Source organism: Protopterus annectens, chromosome 1.part2 (assembly GCF_019279795.1).
Source record: "Protopterus annectens isolate FY-2018-M chromosome 1.part2, PAN1.0, whole genome shotgun sequence".
NCBI classification, from domain to species: Eukaryota; Metazoa; Chordata; order Ceratodontiformes; family Protopteridae; genus Protopterus; species Protopterus annectens.
This window is the reverse complement of record NC_056727.1, coordinates 934534726-934555215: the sequence shown is the minus strand read 5'-3', so window position 1 is coordinate 934555215 and position 20490 is coordinate 934534726. Positions and strand designations below refer to the sequence as shown.

General features: G+C 40.3%; 1 protein-coding gene across 1 annotated transcript in view; it reads left to right on the top strand.

The window, feature by feature from the left end:
- DNAH14 (dynein axonemal heavy chain 14) overlaps positions 1 to 20490 on the top strand; it is a 2550346-nt gene that overhangs the window by 2472911 nt on the left and 56945 nt on the right. The window contains 1 exon segment of the mRNA XM_044060213.1: positions 1068 to 1214. Coding sequence (XP_043916148.1) covers positions 1068 to 1214 — 147 coding nt within the window.

Below are 20490 nucleotides of genomic sequence, written 5' to 3'. Positions count from 1 at the left end.
TACTCCTTCAAATTGGGTAATCCCAAACTGCCTTGTTCTATTGGAAGAATCAGCTTATCCTACTTGACTCTTGTCATCTTCCCCTCCCAGATAAAATCTGGCACATCAGTGAATATTAGTAAAAATATAACAACATAAATCAGATTCCTCATATGAGAAAAATGTATTTTTATAAAAAAGACATTATATTGTGTCACTTAGCAACAAAAAATGGCTGTCCAAATGTTTACAAACTGTTCATTAGCTGCACTAATTCCTGCTTCAGTGCAGTTAACCAAACTCTGTGGGATATAACATGGTTTACACCCTGGTTGGAGGGCAGTATACTTCAGTAGGAGGTAAAATATTCCCAGTGTATAGGGACAGCATTCTACATAATAATGACATATTTTAAAACAGTAAATTGAAGCATGGGCTGCAAATTAATAGAGTTTACATTTTCCAACCAGTGATGGAGCCGAAAAACACTTTCATCAAAGACTGCAAGCTTTTCCATTAAATTACTGTATTATCTGTCGCATTTAGAAAACTTCAGAGTAAAGTCAAGAATACAGTCAAGGTGCAATGTATTAATGTCATCTTTTGTGTAGTTAGGTAGTAAACCTTACACTTACATTTATTTGGAAGATTATCTCATGCCCCGTGATGACAGGAAAACTCCTTTTCTGGTAAGGGGTACCCTTTGTTATTCAGCTATTGTCTGTTCATTGTGTTGTAGTTGTCAATTATCTTGCAGTTAGCAGTTATCTGACAGTCTTGTGGTTAGTGCAGAGGTTAAGACAATAAACTATTAATAAATTGTTTCCTATATACTAGGGTTTGATTCTTTTAGCCTCCATTTGCCTGTTTTGTGACTCTGAGTGGGTTGCTTAACCAGGCGGTGCTCAGTGATTGTGCCTGAAAAGGAACATTTGTGTCTAGTGGTCTTACCTGATTAACAAAAATTATGAAAGGAATATATACCACTTGTAACTGTGCTACCTGCTGTACTGTGGTTATGTTAATATTACTGAATATCTAAGAATACATTTGTGTTTTCTGCTCTAAGACTGTTTTCTCTTTTGCAGGGGTCATGTCAATTGGAGGATGGCATTCTGGTATTTGGCTTATATATAGATGGTGCTAGATGGGACCCCATTGCCAACACATTACAGGATTCAGTACTTCACCAGAGATTTTACTGCATCCCTGACATCCATTTTTTGCCAAAACAGGTATTAAAATGTATTTTTCAATTGCAGATACATCTTAAAGTTTGTGAGAATCTGATTAAATAGGTCTAAAACTTCAGTAAGTCACATTTAGTGTAGCATTCTTCTGAAAAAGTATTGAGCCTGTGCTGTTGATAAACATCAGTTCATTGCAAGACATAGCTTCATGCCTAATAAATAACTTAATACTTAAAACATGGTAACTAGAGATAAACTGTGGCAGAAATAACACTGTACCATTTTGCATTACTGCTCTTGTTTTATCATATTATTTCATATGTTTGATTTCATTCCTGGCATTTCTTTGCAGAATCATTACAAAACAGTTTTAGCTGTGACCCTTTGTATCGATTTCCATTTTCCTTTGTAGCAGCTTCAATTTTCTTTGGTTTTCTGCAGAATTCTATAAAATTAATAGCTTGATTTGTCAAAATTCAGGGAATAACTGGTTAGGTGCTGTGTAGTGTCTGTGGCAGGAACTAGCAAGTCACCTCACAATGCATGTAAGGGTGCATGCTTAAAGTGTCTTCCATAGCCATTCAGCTTTTCTTAACCATGCAGCTTTGAAGCTGTGTACCACTTTAGTACAGAATAAACTAGGTATATTGTTTAGTTGCACTGTGAAGCATGGGAAAGGCTGTCACCTCATAACCCCCAATTGGGCACAAAGCTAACTGGTAGTGCTGTTTTAAAATAAACTATGACTAGGAAATTATAAACAGTCATTTTTTACACCAAAGCCTGTATATTTATGTATGTTATAACACACGGAAGGCAACTGTTATGCCAAAATATCTACCAGATTTGCATTGTGATTTCTGCCCACATGATAGAGCTTATTAAATTATACTTTTTATGCAGGCAGCATGGTTTATCAACTCTCTAAAATAACAGAGCATACACCAGACCTCAGACTATCTCAGAACAAAGTGGAGGGTTTATCAACACTCTAACCTAACAGAGCATGCACCAGACCTCAGACCATCTCAGAACAAAGTGGAGGTACCAACAGGAATGAAGATTACTGTAAAAAGTAAGCACCTCTGCATCAAATTCAAATAAAAAATTCTTACTGAAGTAGCAGTGTCAGTGGTTCAGCAGGCAGCATATTCACCTAAGATTCCTTGATTCGTATTCCAGTACTAACACTGTACTACAGTGTGTATATGGGGGGGGGTCCCTGTTGCACTCCTGAATTATTGACTTTCTGAAGAGATATCAAACTGAAGTCCCACATGCCTGAGTTGGTATTAGCTCAGGTGGATGTCTGGTAATTAGCGCAGAGGATTGACACTGTCAGTTATTAAAACTCTCATTTCTATAACTGCACGACTTAGTTCCCTGAGCCTTCATTTGCCTACATTGTAACTCTGAGAAAATTAAATTAACCATACCAGATAGTGCCCTGTGGTAATTAGGAAATTGGGCTAGGCTCTTCAATGGTCTATGGACCTAATACCTGTTACTGACCTATGACTCCTGTAACACTTTTCTTTCCTTTCAGAGTCAGTGAGAATTATATCAAGTTCCTGTCCCTTAAACAGCAGGAACTCTGCCAAAAAGCACATCTTTCAGTGTGATTATTGTGACTGTGCAATGTAAGCAAGTTTAACGTGATGAGCCTTGCTGTATATTAACTAACTAGTCAGATACATGCCTGCTCAGTTACTAAATCAGCCACTTCCTTTTACTTAACCATTAGATTACACTGTTTAAGCTAGTTACTCCATACCCCTAGCTTCTTAGTATCTGCATTTTTCAAATGAAAGAAAACCTATTCTACTTCATGCCTCCTTTCTAAGTACTGAGTACCAGCTATAAACTGATTGCTTTTTTTAATAAATGGCCTAAGGGTGGGAAGCCTGCTACACTCCCCTAACCTACTCTGAATTCCTACCCACCTCACCTTACTCTAATATTATACTTCCCACATATACCTATCACCTGTGATACCTACTCCCTAAACCTCCCCAAACAATATTACTACTGTCATAAAAAACATCTTCACTCTATTTACCTATTCTCAACTTCCATCTAACACTTAGCATCATTCCCAACAGCCCTCATATACTGCTTTGCACTAAATCCATTCCAATTTAGACCCCTCCCCAATAGTACCTCTAAGTCATTCACGAGCAAAACTTCCTATTCCATTCATCCCTGTGACTTTGTCATCCCTGTGATCTTCTGTCATATACTGTTATCAGATTAATATTTATCTCTCTTCTCTTCATCCCTAATATCTCTCAGCCCTTCCCTCATCTCTCTTTACTACTTACACCCCTCTATCTTCAATATTTCTACATTCATACACAATTAAATTAGTACTTTTGATTTAATAACCTTCCTTATCCATACCTATTTTGTACTGTTAACAGACCCCTAACCACATAAATGCATCCTCATTCATATCAGTACTCCCCCCACCTATATCTTAAACATCCACACATTCTCAAAATCACCTATATGCCTACAGACTAAACACAAACACAATCTATTTTTCTACATTTCAGTTTCTACTTTTCTCAGATAAATCCCCCTACTTCCTATTTTAACTACACCCTCATCTTCTATCCTTTAAACCCCTCTATTTCTTACATTTCAGAAACAACACATTTCTCCTACAATTCCTCATGCTCGTACCTCTTCTCCTACTTGCACACCTAACATCCTACCAATGTCCATTACCCTCATAATTCCAACAAAACACTGTGTCCACCAAGCAAAATACTTCTGAACCTTATTCTCATCCCCCAATCATACCCTATATATATCAGCATTCATATATCCTACTATTCAAGTACAGTTAAGCAACAACCATTTACTCACAAAGTATGCATTAAACATAAAATCAAACAAAATGCCTCTACCTATACCATCATACCTCCATAACCATAAAACGTAGTGGTGACATCCACCCAAACCCAGGTCCAGCTCAGCATATTCGGGCACCAGACAGAATACACCCATTATTGCTACCATCTCACTCACAGTTCCACTCTCTCCTTATTAAGTTTGTACTTAAAAAACTACAAAATAGTTTTGTTCCCTTTTTCAGACAACCACAATACTGAAAATCACTAACCAATTTGGGAGCATAATAAGGAGAGTTGTGGGAAGTGAGCAATAACATTTCTAAGTTGTACAGATGTTTCACAGCCGAATCCAGTTATAAATATGGTTTTAAGTCAGTCTTTATTTAAACCATCTGTAACTCACCACTGGACCAGTAATCAAGGAGCCTCAATCCTCACCCACTGGCAACAGTGGGGTATGTTCACTAGGAGGATAACAGGTACACACACACAATATCTCCAGATGCATCTCTCTGCATCAAGTGCAATTTCCCTTAAGAGCACACAGAGACCACAGTTAGTCTGGGGCTGGTTTCTCCTCTTTCTCTAGATCCCAAATAAGATTCCCCACTGGCACAGATATAGAGTTGAGATCTCAACTGAGTGACCAAGCTAAGTCCTCCAGCACCGTCTCTATCCAACCTGTGCTTCGTGTCCCTGCCCAAGTAGCTGATTCACACACTTTTTGAGGTTTGATTTACACACACACACACACACACACACACACACACACACACACACACACACACACACACACGCGCGCGCAACTGGCACAGGTTTGCTAGCTATGCCCTCTTCTGCTCAGACTATAAGGTAGTTATCACTGCCACCAGTCACTCCTTATCAGCCACTTTAGGGCCCTTAACAAAAGGTGGCCAGTTTTACTGTGTAATATTAACCAAGATCAAGGCTATTAGGATTGGACCACATTGCCACTAAATAAATATGCAAGTACTCTCAAAACTTAAATATCTCTACACAGATCAGCCACAATGAAAGGTTTATATATATATATATATATATATATATATATATATATATATATATATATATATATATATATATTTAATAATAAATAAAAGAACAAGACAATACTAAACATATATTCACAGTGACATCAAAGTTCAAAACCACAGGAAATATTTAAAACAACATTGTAGGGTAGTCTCAAATAAATAAAGAAAAATAACATCTAAACTAAGCTTTGCTATATTTCTGACTATATCTAAGAGAATTATGAGTCCCTAGTTAACTTACTTAATTAGAGCAAGGCAGATGTGGTGAATGGATCATCTAGTTGTCAGGTCCAAGACAGACTGCAGAATCCTCTGTCTCACTAAGAGACCTCTCAAATTAATATCTCAAATATTACTGCTGGGATAGCTTGCAAAATGACATCACTTCTTGTCATCTGATTTCTAGTTCTCAGGCCAAAACCCCCATTGCTGCCAGCTGGTAGCATTTAGCATCTACATGTAAAAATACTCATTCAGTGGCTTTTGCTCAGATCTTTGGCAAATGCTGGAAGTCATAAAACAATTGCATTCCTCCACATTTCAAGACTTGTAATTAGTTCACCCTAAAGGCAATACAGAAAGCTTACTAGTACAGACTTTGTGTCTGTAGCTGCCTGTGAGATAGGCTATAAAGTAATTTAATTTCAGATATTTTTCTAAAGTTTGCTGGACTGAGGTTAACCCTCCAGTTTCCTCTGTTAACATACACGTTTAAACAGTTACAATAGTGCATGTACATTTCTCTTCTCTTCCAGTTGTGCGCACTGTGGCTACATCTCAAACACAGCCCTTTACAAATACTTTTTTAACACAAACACTTGTACAAATAAGTTTGATATATACATGACATACAGTTCTAATACATTTGTAACACAACCATCTTATGTGACATACAGTTCTAGTACATTTGTAACACCAGCATCTTGTATAAATTAGTTTGATATGTACAAATGACATATAATAATTTACAAAATTCCAGCTAGCTGTGCTGGCAGTATCTCTTTCGTCACAGCATCTTTCTTAAATTCATATATATTTAGTAGCAATAGTAGCAAAAATTAACAAAACAGAAAACAAACCATCACAAACATTTTTTTCGTTTTCATGCATAATATATATATATATATTTTTTTTTTTTTTTCTTTAACAGTTATCATTCACTCTCACATTTTATAAATTGCTCAAGTCCAGCCTTCCCTGAAATTTCACTTCTGTTCCTCATCCCAAATATTATTCTGAATGTTTTGCATCCAAAAATTCCATTTATTTCTACGTAGTTTGCCACTTCCCTTTTCTAAAGATCCTGCCTGCAGTTATTTTTTATCTCTTTTACAACATTCAATACTTTCAGTAATTGCTTTTTTTGGCTGCCAATAGCATTAAAATTAATAATGCCTTACTATGTCTAGGCAATTTAATTTCAAATCTGGCGGGTGGCATAGAGGTTAAAGTTGCATGCTTTCATTCCTGGAGTACAGGGCTGGATTCTGTTAGCCATATTTTACCTACTGTGTGACCTCGAGCAAGTCACTTAACTAGACATTGCTCCTGGGTCACCCCTGAAAAGGGACTGTGTGTCCAGTAGGCCTACCTAGTTAACAAATGAGTATTTTTCTTATTATTTCTATATCCCAGCTCAAAATAATAATTTCCTTAGTTACAATAATCTCCAGAATTTTGACAAAGTACCCCATAGGGAATTTTAAGTTCTGTCATCTGGTTACATTCCCAAGAACATGTTCCCCTTTCCTTTCCAGCATACCTCCAGTATTTGCTATCTAAATGTGGAAACATTCTTCAAATTCTGCTTAGGGTATAAAAACACCAATGCAAAGATTTCCTTGCAAAAATCATACACCTTCTAGACTTTGTGCCGTACTTGAGAGCCATACAAATGTCCTCCCACTGATCCTTTTTATTTCATCTTTACATTCTCACTACCTAGTCTTTTCTGACCTTTTCTGATTGATTCACAACAGTTATCATGCATTGTTTAGTAATACATTCATTTGATTGAAAAAGTCAAAATATTAAAACCCAAAATGTTGAAATCTCAAAATATTGCAAATGGGGATTTGCACTTCACCCACTGTTGTGCAGATTTGAAGCCGTTATATATAATTATCAGGGGTATTGTTGATGCATGCATTGAATAGGTTTTCAATATTTTCAGTTTTCAGCATTTTGATATTCAGTAGTTAAGATTTTTCAACCAAATGAATGTATTCCATTATTTTATATGCCCTATTAATTATCCCCTTTTTAATTGTAGCTTCTGTTCTATACTCAATTAAAACTCAACCAGAGATGGTCTTTCACTTAAGTCTCCCCTATCCCTTTCTTTGTGACTGTACTCTATCAAGCCCTGGTATGGAAAGCAGTCTCCAGCCCATTCTCCAAACTTCTGCTTGGCCTCATCCCACTTTACTACCTTTCCCTTTCTAACTATTTGCTCTCAATACTGATTACCATAACAGTTTTATCCTTGAATTTGTGAATCCCTTACTTTCTTTGCCAAGGGCTTTAAGTATAAAGCAAATAAAGTGGAAAGAGGACAACCCTGCATTGTTCCTCTGTTCAAGCATAACTTGTCAAGGAGGACCCCACCATTAATTATTGCCTCTTTTCCTTCACACATCGTCCTAATTAATCCCATTATTCTGTTGGAGAATGCAAATACTACCACTGCCCTACTCATAAAATCCCAGATGGCTCCTATCCACAAAACCACACTGATGCATATCTATCAGATTTGGCAACACCTTAACCATTCTCTTATCTAGTATAGAGATAAAAAACATTGTAGTTGTTGTTTGTCTTTTCGGCTTTTCCTGGTTAGGGGTCGCCACAGCATAACTCCGGTCCACTAATGATTGGCAGTCGATTTTTTTATGGTGCCGAGTTGCCAGCCTGAAATTGAACTATACAAAACTGGGTCTGAAGGATCCAGTTTTAAGTCAGTGCTGCATTATAGAAGACATTAACTGGAAACTCCTGCTTTGCTGGTAGAAATCTTGTGAGTACCAGCTTCAGCTGACATGCTGCTTCTAAGACATTTCAACTCAGGTATTTATCTGATACAGTAAAGAGACCAGAAAAAATCTAAATTGTAGATGCTAGAAAGTTTCCAACATCTGTTGGCTTTTTTGAGTGTAACTGTATAGTCTCTGAGAAGCATAAACATGTGCATCTTAAATTGTTAATCACCAATAACTTTAAAGCAGTTTCTCATGACGGAAAATTGTCAGCGATGAAAAAAAGAGGGCTAAAATGAAACACCTTTGAAGACTAATGTTGGGGAAAGTAGCACTGATAAGTAGGAGTCCAATGGGAAATTGGCACTGAAAGAAGAAAAAACTCTGGCATTTAAAGAAAACCATAAGGTGACTGTTGTATCTACCAGAGCTGACATTCATAGTTGGAAAGGCAGCCTGTGAGCCAGCTGAATGAGTTGGAGTTTGCCACAGTGTAAATCAAGTTGGTGAACTGTGCTGAAGGGCAGAAAAAATAGTCAGACCTATTTTACTGACTGGATTGCTACCCTGGTCCTTATTTAATTAACTCTTTATATTGCACTGCTCCAGTACATTTTCTTGGCCATTTTGGTTCACATGCTGACACTCTGAACAACAAGTTTCTGGCTTCTTAACAGCAGCTTGAATTTTAAACCGCTCTGTTCTTTAACTGAGACAGTATTGTTAAAAAGAGGGGCAAAAACACTTGCAATTAGCCTTGGTGAGAGCTTGGCTGTTATACAAAATCTCTTGGATCTTGTGTATCTGGTTTGTACAGATCTGTTTACTGATTAGATTCTATCCTGGTCTTTGAGTAATGAACTCTCTATATTGCACTGAACCAAATATATTTTCTTGGCGATGTTGGCTCACATCCTGACACTGTGAACAACAGGTTTCTGTGTCTGATTGTTCTGGCTTCTTAACAGCAGCTTGAATTTCCCACCCCAATCCACCTACCCTTTTGTTGTTGTGGTTTGCCAGTATCTCTTACTTTTGTCCATTGTCGTAATCTGATTACCTAAACCCCTCCCTTCCTGTTTGATTGCTATTGTCAGTTGTGTAATATCCCACCCATTGGTTTAGACAGATAGATCCAGAATACTGAGTGAGCACTCAGCAAACAAGTATTGCTCTTGAGTTAACCTCCCCTACTACAAATCAGCATTGTCGCATAGCTGCCATCTGCTTAGCATCCTTACCATAATCTGAGAGGGTCCTGAATAAATCCTGTGTCATGCTTAGCAGATAAAAGATATATTTTACTGTTTTGCACTTTAACTGCTTTGTATGCTGATTTTTTAACATTAAATTGTTTTGAAGTGCCCTGATATTGCTCTGTCTGATTGCTGAAAACTATACATTTGAGAAGCTTTTCTGTGTGTAATTTGCTACTTTGTATTTTTGTTGGTACTTAATTGTTGTATTCCTACAAGTTTTGCCCTGCTAATGAGCCCCAATAAAGCATCCCTATTAGTTCGCATCAACATAGCACCCTTAATGTTTTTTTAATCTCAGTACACCACTGCCTTGTAGCTCTCCAATCAAAGCACTGGACTCTATGGTGGACCTGGACATCTTGAGACAATGTAACATTTGTCTCATGCTTACCTACAGCCATTTAATCCTTAAAGAAGCAGACATGATATGTGAAAGATGTACTTAAACAACAACACTGGAGGCTAAACTCTCACATACAAGTGCATGTCAGGTTGTCGAAACCAAGCATACAACACCCATCTCACATAACACACATATAGATCAACATATGCTGAGGCACTTAAAAGCAATCTTTCTAAACAACAAAGATTGCCTAGACTGTCCGTTGTCAGAGCTATGCCTCAGTAAGCTCGAAGGCACTCAGAAAAATCAACACCTACCACCACACATACTGTCACTCTCAGTGGAACCCAAAAAACTAAGCCCCTAGCCCAAGCAATTACACTTCCCAGGACTCTTGTCATGGGGGACTCCATTATAGGATATACTGATGCCCCCTAACCAGGCTGAAAAAAGAGCAGATAACTATTAGTTGCTTATCTGGAGCCAGGATCTGCAAAATCACACACACACTCAAGTCATTATGCCACAGGTATCAGTATTATTCCATCACAGTCCAGCTAGGTAAAAATGACCTCAGATGTACCTCCTTAGATGTAATGGAGCTTTTGGACTGTGTGTCTCAGGCTGGTATGAATTTAGTATTGACCAGCGTATTACCATTACCAAGGATGATGCCACAATATGGGCAAAAAATGACTGATTTCAACAACTGGCTGTCTTTCTGGTGTTATTTTAAGGGGATCCAATATTTGTCAGTTTGGGAAGACATGGTTGACAGACTACATTGCTTTGCTAGTAGTGTTCTGCACCTTTCCCCTCTAGGATTTTGAATACTGGCTAAAACTTTATCCATACCCAATACTGCCTTGTTTAGGCAATGCTAAAATCACAAACCTACTAACACAGCAAAATCAACTCAACTGAACCTCAAGGTGTTGCTGCTCAATGCCAGGAGGCTAAATAAAAAATACACTCCCTCCGAGCCCTCCTAACACTCAAGAATATAGACATCTCTCCAGTTACTAAGACATGGTTGTAAAGAGTCAGAGAGTACCCAGCAGTGCAAGGTTTCAGTGCCTTCCGCACTTGTAGACCAGTAGCTGCACAGACAAGGGCTAAAGGTGGAGGTGTCTCGATAACATCAAAGCAAGCATACTTCTAGGGTAGTAAAACAGGATAATGTGTTGCATTTCCTCCATATGCAGATCACCATAGACAAAATCCCGTACCATATCCTAGCTAGCTATAGAACACCCTCCATGTGCCAAGAAACTCACAATGCATATCTTGGCCTACTGGAGACATTTACCATCCAACCTAATACCCTACTCATGGGACACTTAAATTACCCCTTTATAGACTGGGAATCCTACAATGCCTCAAATCTACAGGCACAGAGATTCCTGGACTTCATATGTACATACAAACATCCTTGACCAAATAGTGAATACGTCCCACTGGAGGCTCCAACACAGTGAACCTCATACTCACAAATATGGGAGAATGCTGCACCTCCCCAATATCTCATCCTTCCTGGTAAGGTTCAACCATAAAGCTGTCTCACCTCCTTAATCCAATTAAAACCAGTAAGATTTAGGAACAAGGCAAATTAACTTTTATTAAGTGATGGTTTGTTAAAATTCATTCCCCTCTAAACCCAGAGAACACAGCAGTCTATGCTGAATTGCTCAAGAACTCTGTACTGCCATGGTAATGGCTACATAGAGGCTGCTGTACCAACTAGAAGTAAGCCCATACTAGCACCAGAAACAAACTACCTTGGTGTCATACAAAATGAAACAGGTCATACAACAAAAGGAAAACTAATACGACAAAAATCAGAAAGCGTAATTCCCATAAAGATAAAAACTGTCTTGTCAAAATAAATAGGCAACTAAGAGGGCTAATTAGGTCAAGCAAAGCTAATGTTGAGATTAAGATAGCCTCTACGCGAAAGATAACCATAAGGCCTTCTAAAACTCTATCAAAAACTTCAAGGGCAACACTCAACATTGTGCTGCACTGGTGGTTAATGTTGCCACATTCACCGAACCCGGTGATATAGCAAACCTTTTAGCAGACAAATTCAGTTCCAACTTTACTCCCCCCCTCTCAGCTACAGCCATCCCGCAATAATACCCTTAAACATAACCTTTTAACTATAACTAGAGAGCATGTACTGGCTATGTTTGCTAAAGCCTAGAATACAGCCTCAGTGGGCCCCAATAACATTGAAGGATGCCTCCTAAACAGTCTAAAATATGACTTATCAGGACCCCTGGAGTCATTATTTAACTATAGTCTTAAAACAGGCTTTGTGCCATGAGAATGGGAGGACAGTGACAGTCATCCCCCTTCATAAGTTAGGACTGATGACAAATCCCAGAAATTACAGACCCATTAATCTGACAACTCTTATTTGCAAAGGCATAGAAATGATTATCACTGAATTTATCAATAAGGACATACAGTAGGAGACCTCCAGACACTGGATCCACCCCAGTTTGGCTTTGTCTGGTGGACTTCTTTTTTGAAAAGTTCAGTAACGCAATGGATGAGAGGAAAGAAAACGGTGCATACTGCCTACCTAGATCTGGCTAATGCATTTGATACAATACCTCACTAAGGCATTGTCACCAAACTTACTGAACTAGGAATAAACCTATTTATAACACAATGGAGAGCTAACTGGCTCACTGATAGGATCTATAAGGTTTGAACTGGTAAGGTCATCTACACAAAGGGCTATCACCAGTGGAGTCCCCCAGGGCTCTCTGCTGGGCCCACTCCTCCATGGCATCTACTTCCCAGATGTCAAAGACAATGACAGAGACCTCTGCCTTACCAAGTTCGCAGATGATTGCAAACTGGCGACAGTCAATGAGTCTCCCAAAGACAAGAACACCCTACAGGAAGGTCTAATACAGATAAATGTTTGGTGCCAAAGTCATGGCTTAAAACTCAATACCAAGAAATGCATTGTAGTACTTTTTGGGAAGTCAACCATGCCAGGTAAGTAGGTAATCAATAAAACACCCCTAAACATTGATTCACTAGTCAGGGATCTGGAAACTCATGTAGATAATAACCTAGCCTTCGGCCAACATGTGTTCACTGTAGTAAGAAATTCCTTCTGTGATGCTCAACTTTTAAGCAAGGCCTTGGTGTCTAGGTCAGATAAGTCATCATACCACTGTTCATGGCCCTCAACCGACCCTTCATACAGTATAATACCCCCTTTGGTATGTACTTGACCAGACACATGCATCTAGAATGTCCACAAAAGTCCCTTACAAAAAGAATACAGGGACTAAACAAAATGTCCTATGCTGATCACCTCAAAACACTTTACTCAGTATCACACAGATTTCTGAGAGATGATCTTTGCCTGGCATACAAGGCATTCCTGGACCCTGTTTTGATGAACCTTTTGCACATCCACAAAAAGAAACAGCATCAAAACTACTAGATTACAAGGCATAAATTTTACTTGTGACATAAATAGGATATGTTGGAGAGACAGATATGTTTCTCAAAGAATTCCCATTCTCTAGAACAGGCTCCTCATCCATGTGAAGCAGAATCCCTCCCTATTCCTATTTAAGCACAGCTTGAACCAACAGATGGGTATTTGGAAATTCACCCATGATCTGGCACCTATGTTTCTGATGGACAGAGGCAGTCAGTAAATCACCTCTATATGAATCAAAATTGTGGGGTAACATTTGGGTTGCATAGGTAAGTTTATAAGGGCCCTAGTGGTCGTTAGTCTAGAACTCATCTATGAACCCTTTGTAGGGACTTCAATTTAAGGATTGGTGAAAATAACTATAATAAATATCTTTAAAAATAAATAAATCCAAAAGAATGGAATTCATGGACTTAACCACAAATAAGCACAGTATAAAATTATTAAAATTACAAGAAGCCAAAGAAGTTCTGTTTTGGACTGTACACTTAAAACTGAACACCTAAAAAGGAGACTTTTTTAGAAATAGAAATAAGATCTGAGAGTAATCATTTTCCATTGTAGCTTACAGACAAAAGTGATGGGAAGAGGTATTATGATATATAAAATTATATGATATTTACATATTTAATGTCCTGTATGTTGGAGGTGAAAAAGGAACTGTTCATTCATATGCTAAAATAGAAAAATATTAAATTTGTTTAAAGAGTGAGTTAATATGACTAAATGAATGGAAGAAATATATGGAATAAATGCATGAGAGTTTGGATGCATTCTAGCACCCATTATTATTATTTTTCTTTTGCTATATATACACCATTTTTGTTGTGGTTTGAATAAGCAGAGATTGTCTGAAAATTGGAAAAACAAAATGTTCAGCATTAGGGCTCACTGATGAATTGAATATTTTAGCAACTTCCTCAGAGACCCTATGGAAGTAAGTAGGATGGGTGGAAAATTGCTTGCATTTTCAGAACTTAAAAATAAATGTCTTTAAATCAAAACTGATGATTTATAATGTAGGAAGGAGGAAAAATGTCAAAGTCAAAATGGATGAAGACTAAAGATGTATCAGTTGAAACCTATATAGGCATTACCTTCTCTGTCTTGAAAAACTGGTCATCATATTATTACTGTGTAGGAGCTAAAATTCAGACAATTTTTACTATGCCCTAGCCCACATGTAGAGAAAGCTGGGTGAAATGACCATGATACCTTCACTGACTATTTATATGCAAAAATGAATCCCCTGATGACATAAGGAGCAGTGGTATGTGGTAACCCAACATGCTGATAGGTTACTAAAACTAGCATATAAACTGACGAGGAAGGAATTATTATCACCAAAACACATTCCAAAAATATAAAGTATGAGCTCAGAATAATTTCAGAGCAAGCTATTAAAGATTATGATGTAATAATAAAAAGATAATATTAACCCAAGCTGATTCTCTTGACGTAATAAGAGAAGCCTAGAAACAAACAAGTGAGTCAAGATGGACCAAGCACCCTGTTATCTCCAAAAAATGTGGAATAGAGGATTTTATGAAAGTGTGTAGAAAAATATATTATTCTAACTGAAAAATATTTAACTTATTTAAGAAAAATTGTAGAGAATGAAAAGAGAAAAATATTTCTCAGAAATTCAAAATACCAATTTTTCAAAATAAATAGTATAAATCTCTGTGGGAAACAATGCAGGCTACTTAGATGTATCAGAGATTATAATATTTAGATTAATGCATGTAAAGTACAAGTCTGAGATACAAGAAGGACATCCGTGTAATCATAGAATTAATGGAGGTAAAGAATTCCCAAGATGTTTATGTGGATCAGACAATAAGAAAAATTTAATGCACATTCTAAAGCAATGTCCATTTTATGGAAATTAAGAAGGTATCTCTTAGTAAAAGCTTTTAGAAACTGATGACTTCATGGAACATTTAAGAGTGATGCAAGCCACTCTGGTGGCATATTGGAATAAAGACCTGGCTATGACCTCATCAGCCTGGGTTTGATTAGTGAGAAAAACAACAGATGGACAACAGGGAGGCATAGGAGTTCCCATCCTTGGGAAGGTGTGCAGTTCCATGAGCATCTCCAGGGATGCTCTCTGGTGCAGGCTGGGGATGTCACTGATACAGGTGTGCTCCAAACAGGTTTAGATTATTGATGTGGCTGAGCTGCCATAGAGACGGGACATAATGACACATAGTCCCCATTGCATGCTCCCTCCTCCGAATGTCATCAAGCAAACCGTGAGGGAGGGAGGGAGGGAGGGTGAAATAGGGTAAATCACAAGGAAAAAAAGAAAAATCACTGCTTGAAGTAGGACAGCATGACTCCCCCAGGATGTCCTTAAGATCCTTCCTGGCTGTAGCTTAAATTTGGGCAGTGGATCAGGGCTTATTAAGAGTGCCAGTAGACCCAGCAAAAGATGTGGTGCAATAGAGTTACAAGATGAAGATTTTATTAAGCTGCTGGCAATAACCTCAAGTAAAATGCAAAAGGACAAGCTGAAGATTATGAATAGATAATATTTTTGTAGATATGTTTTTTACATCGGAAGCATATTTATAGGTTAGTACTATGCTAACTGCCCTTGAGAGCCATTTTAAGCCTAGCCAATTATCCCTTGTGAGACTCAAACCTTGCACCTTGTGTTTGTAAGGCAAACACCTTAACCATTAGGCCACCTTCCCAACTGTATATGTCATACAACAAGTGCTGAAGTGATGGGATATACAGGTTGAAACAATAACCAATTTGGCAGTGATAGAGTGACAATACTTAACTATTTTATAACTAATATTAAGAAATGCTTAATTTCTCCAGTTTTATAATAATTGTGTACTCTCCTTTTTGTTGACAAAGCATAGATAACCTCATGTCCAAACTTCTATCATCAACCCCCTTGTAACCATTTCCAAATGATTGCTGCCTGCAACAATAACCAATTTGGCAGTGATATAGTGACAATACTTAACTATTTTATAACTAATATTAAGAAATGCTTAATTTCTCCAGTTTTATAATAATTTTGTACTCCCCTTTATGTGGACAAAGCACAGATAACCTCATGTCCAGACTTCTATCATCAACCCCCTTCTAACCATTTCCAAATTATTGCTGTCTGCAGAGCCTGTTGAAATATGAGACACATAGTTCCATATAAGGCATTTACAGCTCATCTGGAGTCAGTGCACTGATGCATGTAACTGACTGTGTTTCTGCTTAATAAATTGGTTCCATAATGTACTTTCACAAAATTCTGTTATTGGCCCCATATGTCCAAAATATATTAAAAAATCACCAGTATAGTTTGATCTGAAGTAGTTAACTTCATTTTATCTGCAACCTGTGGTATACAGATCCGTATCGGATCTGAGCTGGCAACTTTTTTTCTAGTATCTGCCCAAGCTCTGAGCTCCTCCTCTTACCCATAATGCACTACCATCTCCTACCTTCCCTCAGATCTCGTTTGCCACACCAGTAGTGTGCATCATGGTCTCCTTTGCTCTGAGCTCAGGGATAGTAAGTGTTATTAATAATTTATCTCTTTGTGTGTCTGAGTGCTTATTTCCCTTCCTCCCCTTTTTAGTGTATCGCTTGTTCGTCGGTTTAAAAAAAAAATGTTTTGTTAAACTTGGTAGAGTAGTCATTAGGCCTGCCCTTCCCTTCCCCTACCTGTGTTTGTGTGTGTTTTTTCTGGTAGGTAGTGTTTTCTTTTTGGGTGCAGGACCATGGCTGATCAGTCAAAATCTGTTTTCAAGAAATGTACAGAGTGTGGCCATAAGCTCTCCCTGGCTGATGGTCACACTCTCTGTGTGATTTGCTTGGGAGTAGCACATTTGTCCACTCAATGTGCTATCTGCACCGGGTTCAATCCTAGAGCCCTCAGGAATCAGAAGGCCAAGTTAGTAGCCAAAGACCTTCTCCCCACATCCATGCTAGAATCTGCCATGGCCTCGGTACCTAGTGCTCAACCTCCGACCCAGACATGGACTCAAACTCCCTCTTCTTCTGGTGCTGGGCCTAATAAAGACAAATCTACAGTCAGCATGGCTGATGAGGAAAAGGACAGAGGAAGGTGCAAAGAGGATAGGGACAAGAGAAAGGACAGACCTCGCAAGAGATTCCCGGACAGGGAGCTCTTTCTTAGTCCCCCTTCTAAGGCCATGAGGCCAGTTTCTCCACGGCTCCAGTCTCCTCGTTTCACACTTCGGACTTGGACATGGACAGGATGATGCGGAGATTCATTCAGACCCAAATACAGATGGGAGTCTTGCCAGTCCCCTCTCCCTCTGGACGGAGGACCTCCATGCCCTTTTTCTGCCCCATCTCTCCTTCCCCGGTCCGTGCTTCAGCTTCGGGGCTCTTAGATACGAGGATTTTCAGAGCTGGTAGCTTGGCGCCGACAGTTCCTCCAACCTCGACTCCAGCTTTTACCTTGAGTTCCTGGGATCCAATTAGTTTGGATCCGGGCGACTCTCGGAGCCGCAGACAGGGAGTCGGACCCAAGGGAATGGATTCTTCAGCTCCGCCCTTTTCAGATCCGACCCATTTCCTCGGACCTCAAGTTACCCTTGCTTCGGCTCCAGTCCCTGCTTCGGATCCAGGGAGGGAGTCTTCCTTGCTGGGTGCCAAGGAGGTCCGCTCTCCCTCGGCCTTCGAAGTGGTGGGTGGTGGAGAGGGTTCTCTCCCAGGGATTGAGACCCCAACCCATCCCCTCGGATTCCACCCAGGCCCCCCTGGATTTGGCAATGACTCCCTTCATCCTGTCTCAGGGACAGCCTTTGCCAGAGGATCCCCAGGTTAATTTCCCTGAGGGACCCCCTGTGGCTCACGAATCCTCTTCTAAGAGTCCCACTGAAGAGGGTCACCATAAGCGCAAGTGCAAAAGGAGGCACTTGGACTCCCCTGAGTCCCTCACTATGAACACTGACTTAGATGAAGGAGAAGGTTCCCCCAGGTCACCTCCCAAAAACGTCTCCTTCGGAGAAATCATGGAGACCCTCCGTCAGAGGGGAGGTTGGTCAGCCCCAAAACCTTCTGGGGATGAGTCAGTGTTCCTGGAGGCCTTTGGCATGGGTCAATCTACTTCCTGGGTGTCCCCAACGGACCCCTTGGTGGATCTTATCACCATGTGGGCATGGAAGGAGCCTGACACTGTAGAGTCTATCCCCAAATGCCCTGACAAAATTTTATCTCCCCCTTCCGACAGGCAACCTTGGTCAAAAGGAGCCCCAGTTGATGCTATGTTGGTTGATATCTACTCTGAAGTCAGTTTCAAACACGTCTATGCGGCTCCTTTCCCATGCCACGTTAGGAGCAGCTAGGGTGGCTGGAACAGGCATAGCCATGAGGCGTCATGCCTGGCTCAGGTTGTGTCAGTTCGTGGACCCTTTCAAGGCGTCATTTATCAATGCTCCCTATGACGGTTCTTCCCTTTTTGGGAAGACGGTACTTGACGCACTTGTCCAGAGTGAAAAGGACGGGAAGACTTTGTCTGCCATCGGGATCCGCTTCTCTAACCCACAGCAGTCCTTCTCTAGGAATCAAAGAGGGAAGAAGAAGATGTGGTTCTGAAAATCTCAGTTTTCCTGGGATTCTCAGTACAACTATTGCCCCAGAGGCAGAGGGGGACAGGATCGAAGCTGACTCAGAGGTAGAGGGAGTCTCAGGAATTTTGTGTCTATGGAACCCTTTTCTGATAGACCCGGTCAGCAGCCCTGAGGGGTTGCCCGACTGTCCTACTCTGGAGGCAGTCGGGGGAAGATTGTCCTTACACCCAGTGGCATGGGAGTCCATTACGACTGATCACTGGGTGTTACAGATAATATCCAGAGGTTACACTATCCCATTTGTTGCCCTCCAAATATTCCAAAACACCTCCCAGATGTTCCATCCACTCACAGGGAGGCCGCAGCTCTAGAGGTTTCAAAGCTGCTTCTGAAATGAGCCATCGAACAGGTCCCCCCTGATCAGTCCGGATCAGGCGCCTACTCAAGGTTCTTTTTGGTGCCAAAAAAGACAGGGAACCTCAGGACCATTCTAGACCTGTCAACATTGAACCTGTCTGTAGCCAAACAGAAATTCTGGATGGTCATCCTACAGTCCATTCTATCTTATCTTCGAGAGTGCGACTGGATGTGCTTGTTAGACCTCCAGGATGCTTACTATCACATCAACATACACAGAAATTCCAGGAGATTTCTGCACTTCCAGCTGGGAGCCAGTCATTTTTAGTTCAGAGCCCTACCCTTCGGTCTCACCACAGCCCCCCAGGGTGTTCACCAAGGTAGTGGCAGTTATAGCGGCTCACCTGAGGCTTCAGGGTATTCAGGTATTTCCTTACCTGGATGACTGGCTCTTTGCTGTGCCCAACAAGCATCACCTGTGTCTGGCCCGAGATTACTTCATTCGGTTGGCAGATCTACTGGGAATTACACTCAATGCTCAGAAATCCCAATTGCAACCAGTACAAGTTCTGGACTTCATTGAGGCATGGCTAGACACTTTGTAGATGAAGGTATTCTTAACTCCAGACAGGATCTTACACCTCAGGTGCCACATAGCTCAGATAGCGAAATCCAAGTCTCCAAAGGTGAGCGAGGTTCTCCGGGCTCTGGGCTCCATGGCTGCCTCCATATCGAATCTCCCTTGTGCGTGCCTTCATATGCGGGTTCTTCAATGGACTCTGGCCATTCAATGGTCTTGGCTACACCTGCCCATGGAATTTCCGATCAGGATCAGTCACGTCTGCAGGACATCCCTTCTTTGGTGGTTAAGTTCACCGGAGATATCAGAAGAACACCCCTTCGTGTCATCTGCAGTCCAAGCCACAGTGACCACGGACGCCTCCCAACTCGGGTGGGGGGACACTGTTTGGAAAGGACAGTCCAAGGCATGTGGTCCCAGTCAGAGACCAAGTTGCACATAAATGTTCTAGAGATGAGGGCAGTGCTTTTAGCGTTGGAAGCTTTTCACACTGTCCTTCCTCTCGGATTGATTGCAATTCAGTCAGACAACATGTCGGTTTGTCTGGTATATCAACAAGCAGGGGGGAACCAGATCCTACCCCCTATGTCGCGAGGGCATGAGAGTGTGGGAATGGGTGATCTCCACTGGTCGGTTTCTGATAGCAATGCACATCCTGGAGCGCTCCAACATTTTAGCGGACAGATTAAGTCAGGCTATTCTGATGCCGTACGAGTGGTCTCTGAAACAGTCAGTAGCGGAGGAGATCTTTGGTGCATGGGGTCAGCCTTGCTGCAATCTCTTCACATCTTCGTCCAACAAGAAGGGCAGTGAGTTCTTTGCTCTGATTCCCTCACCAGGGGAGGTTCCCAGAGACGCTCT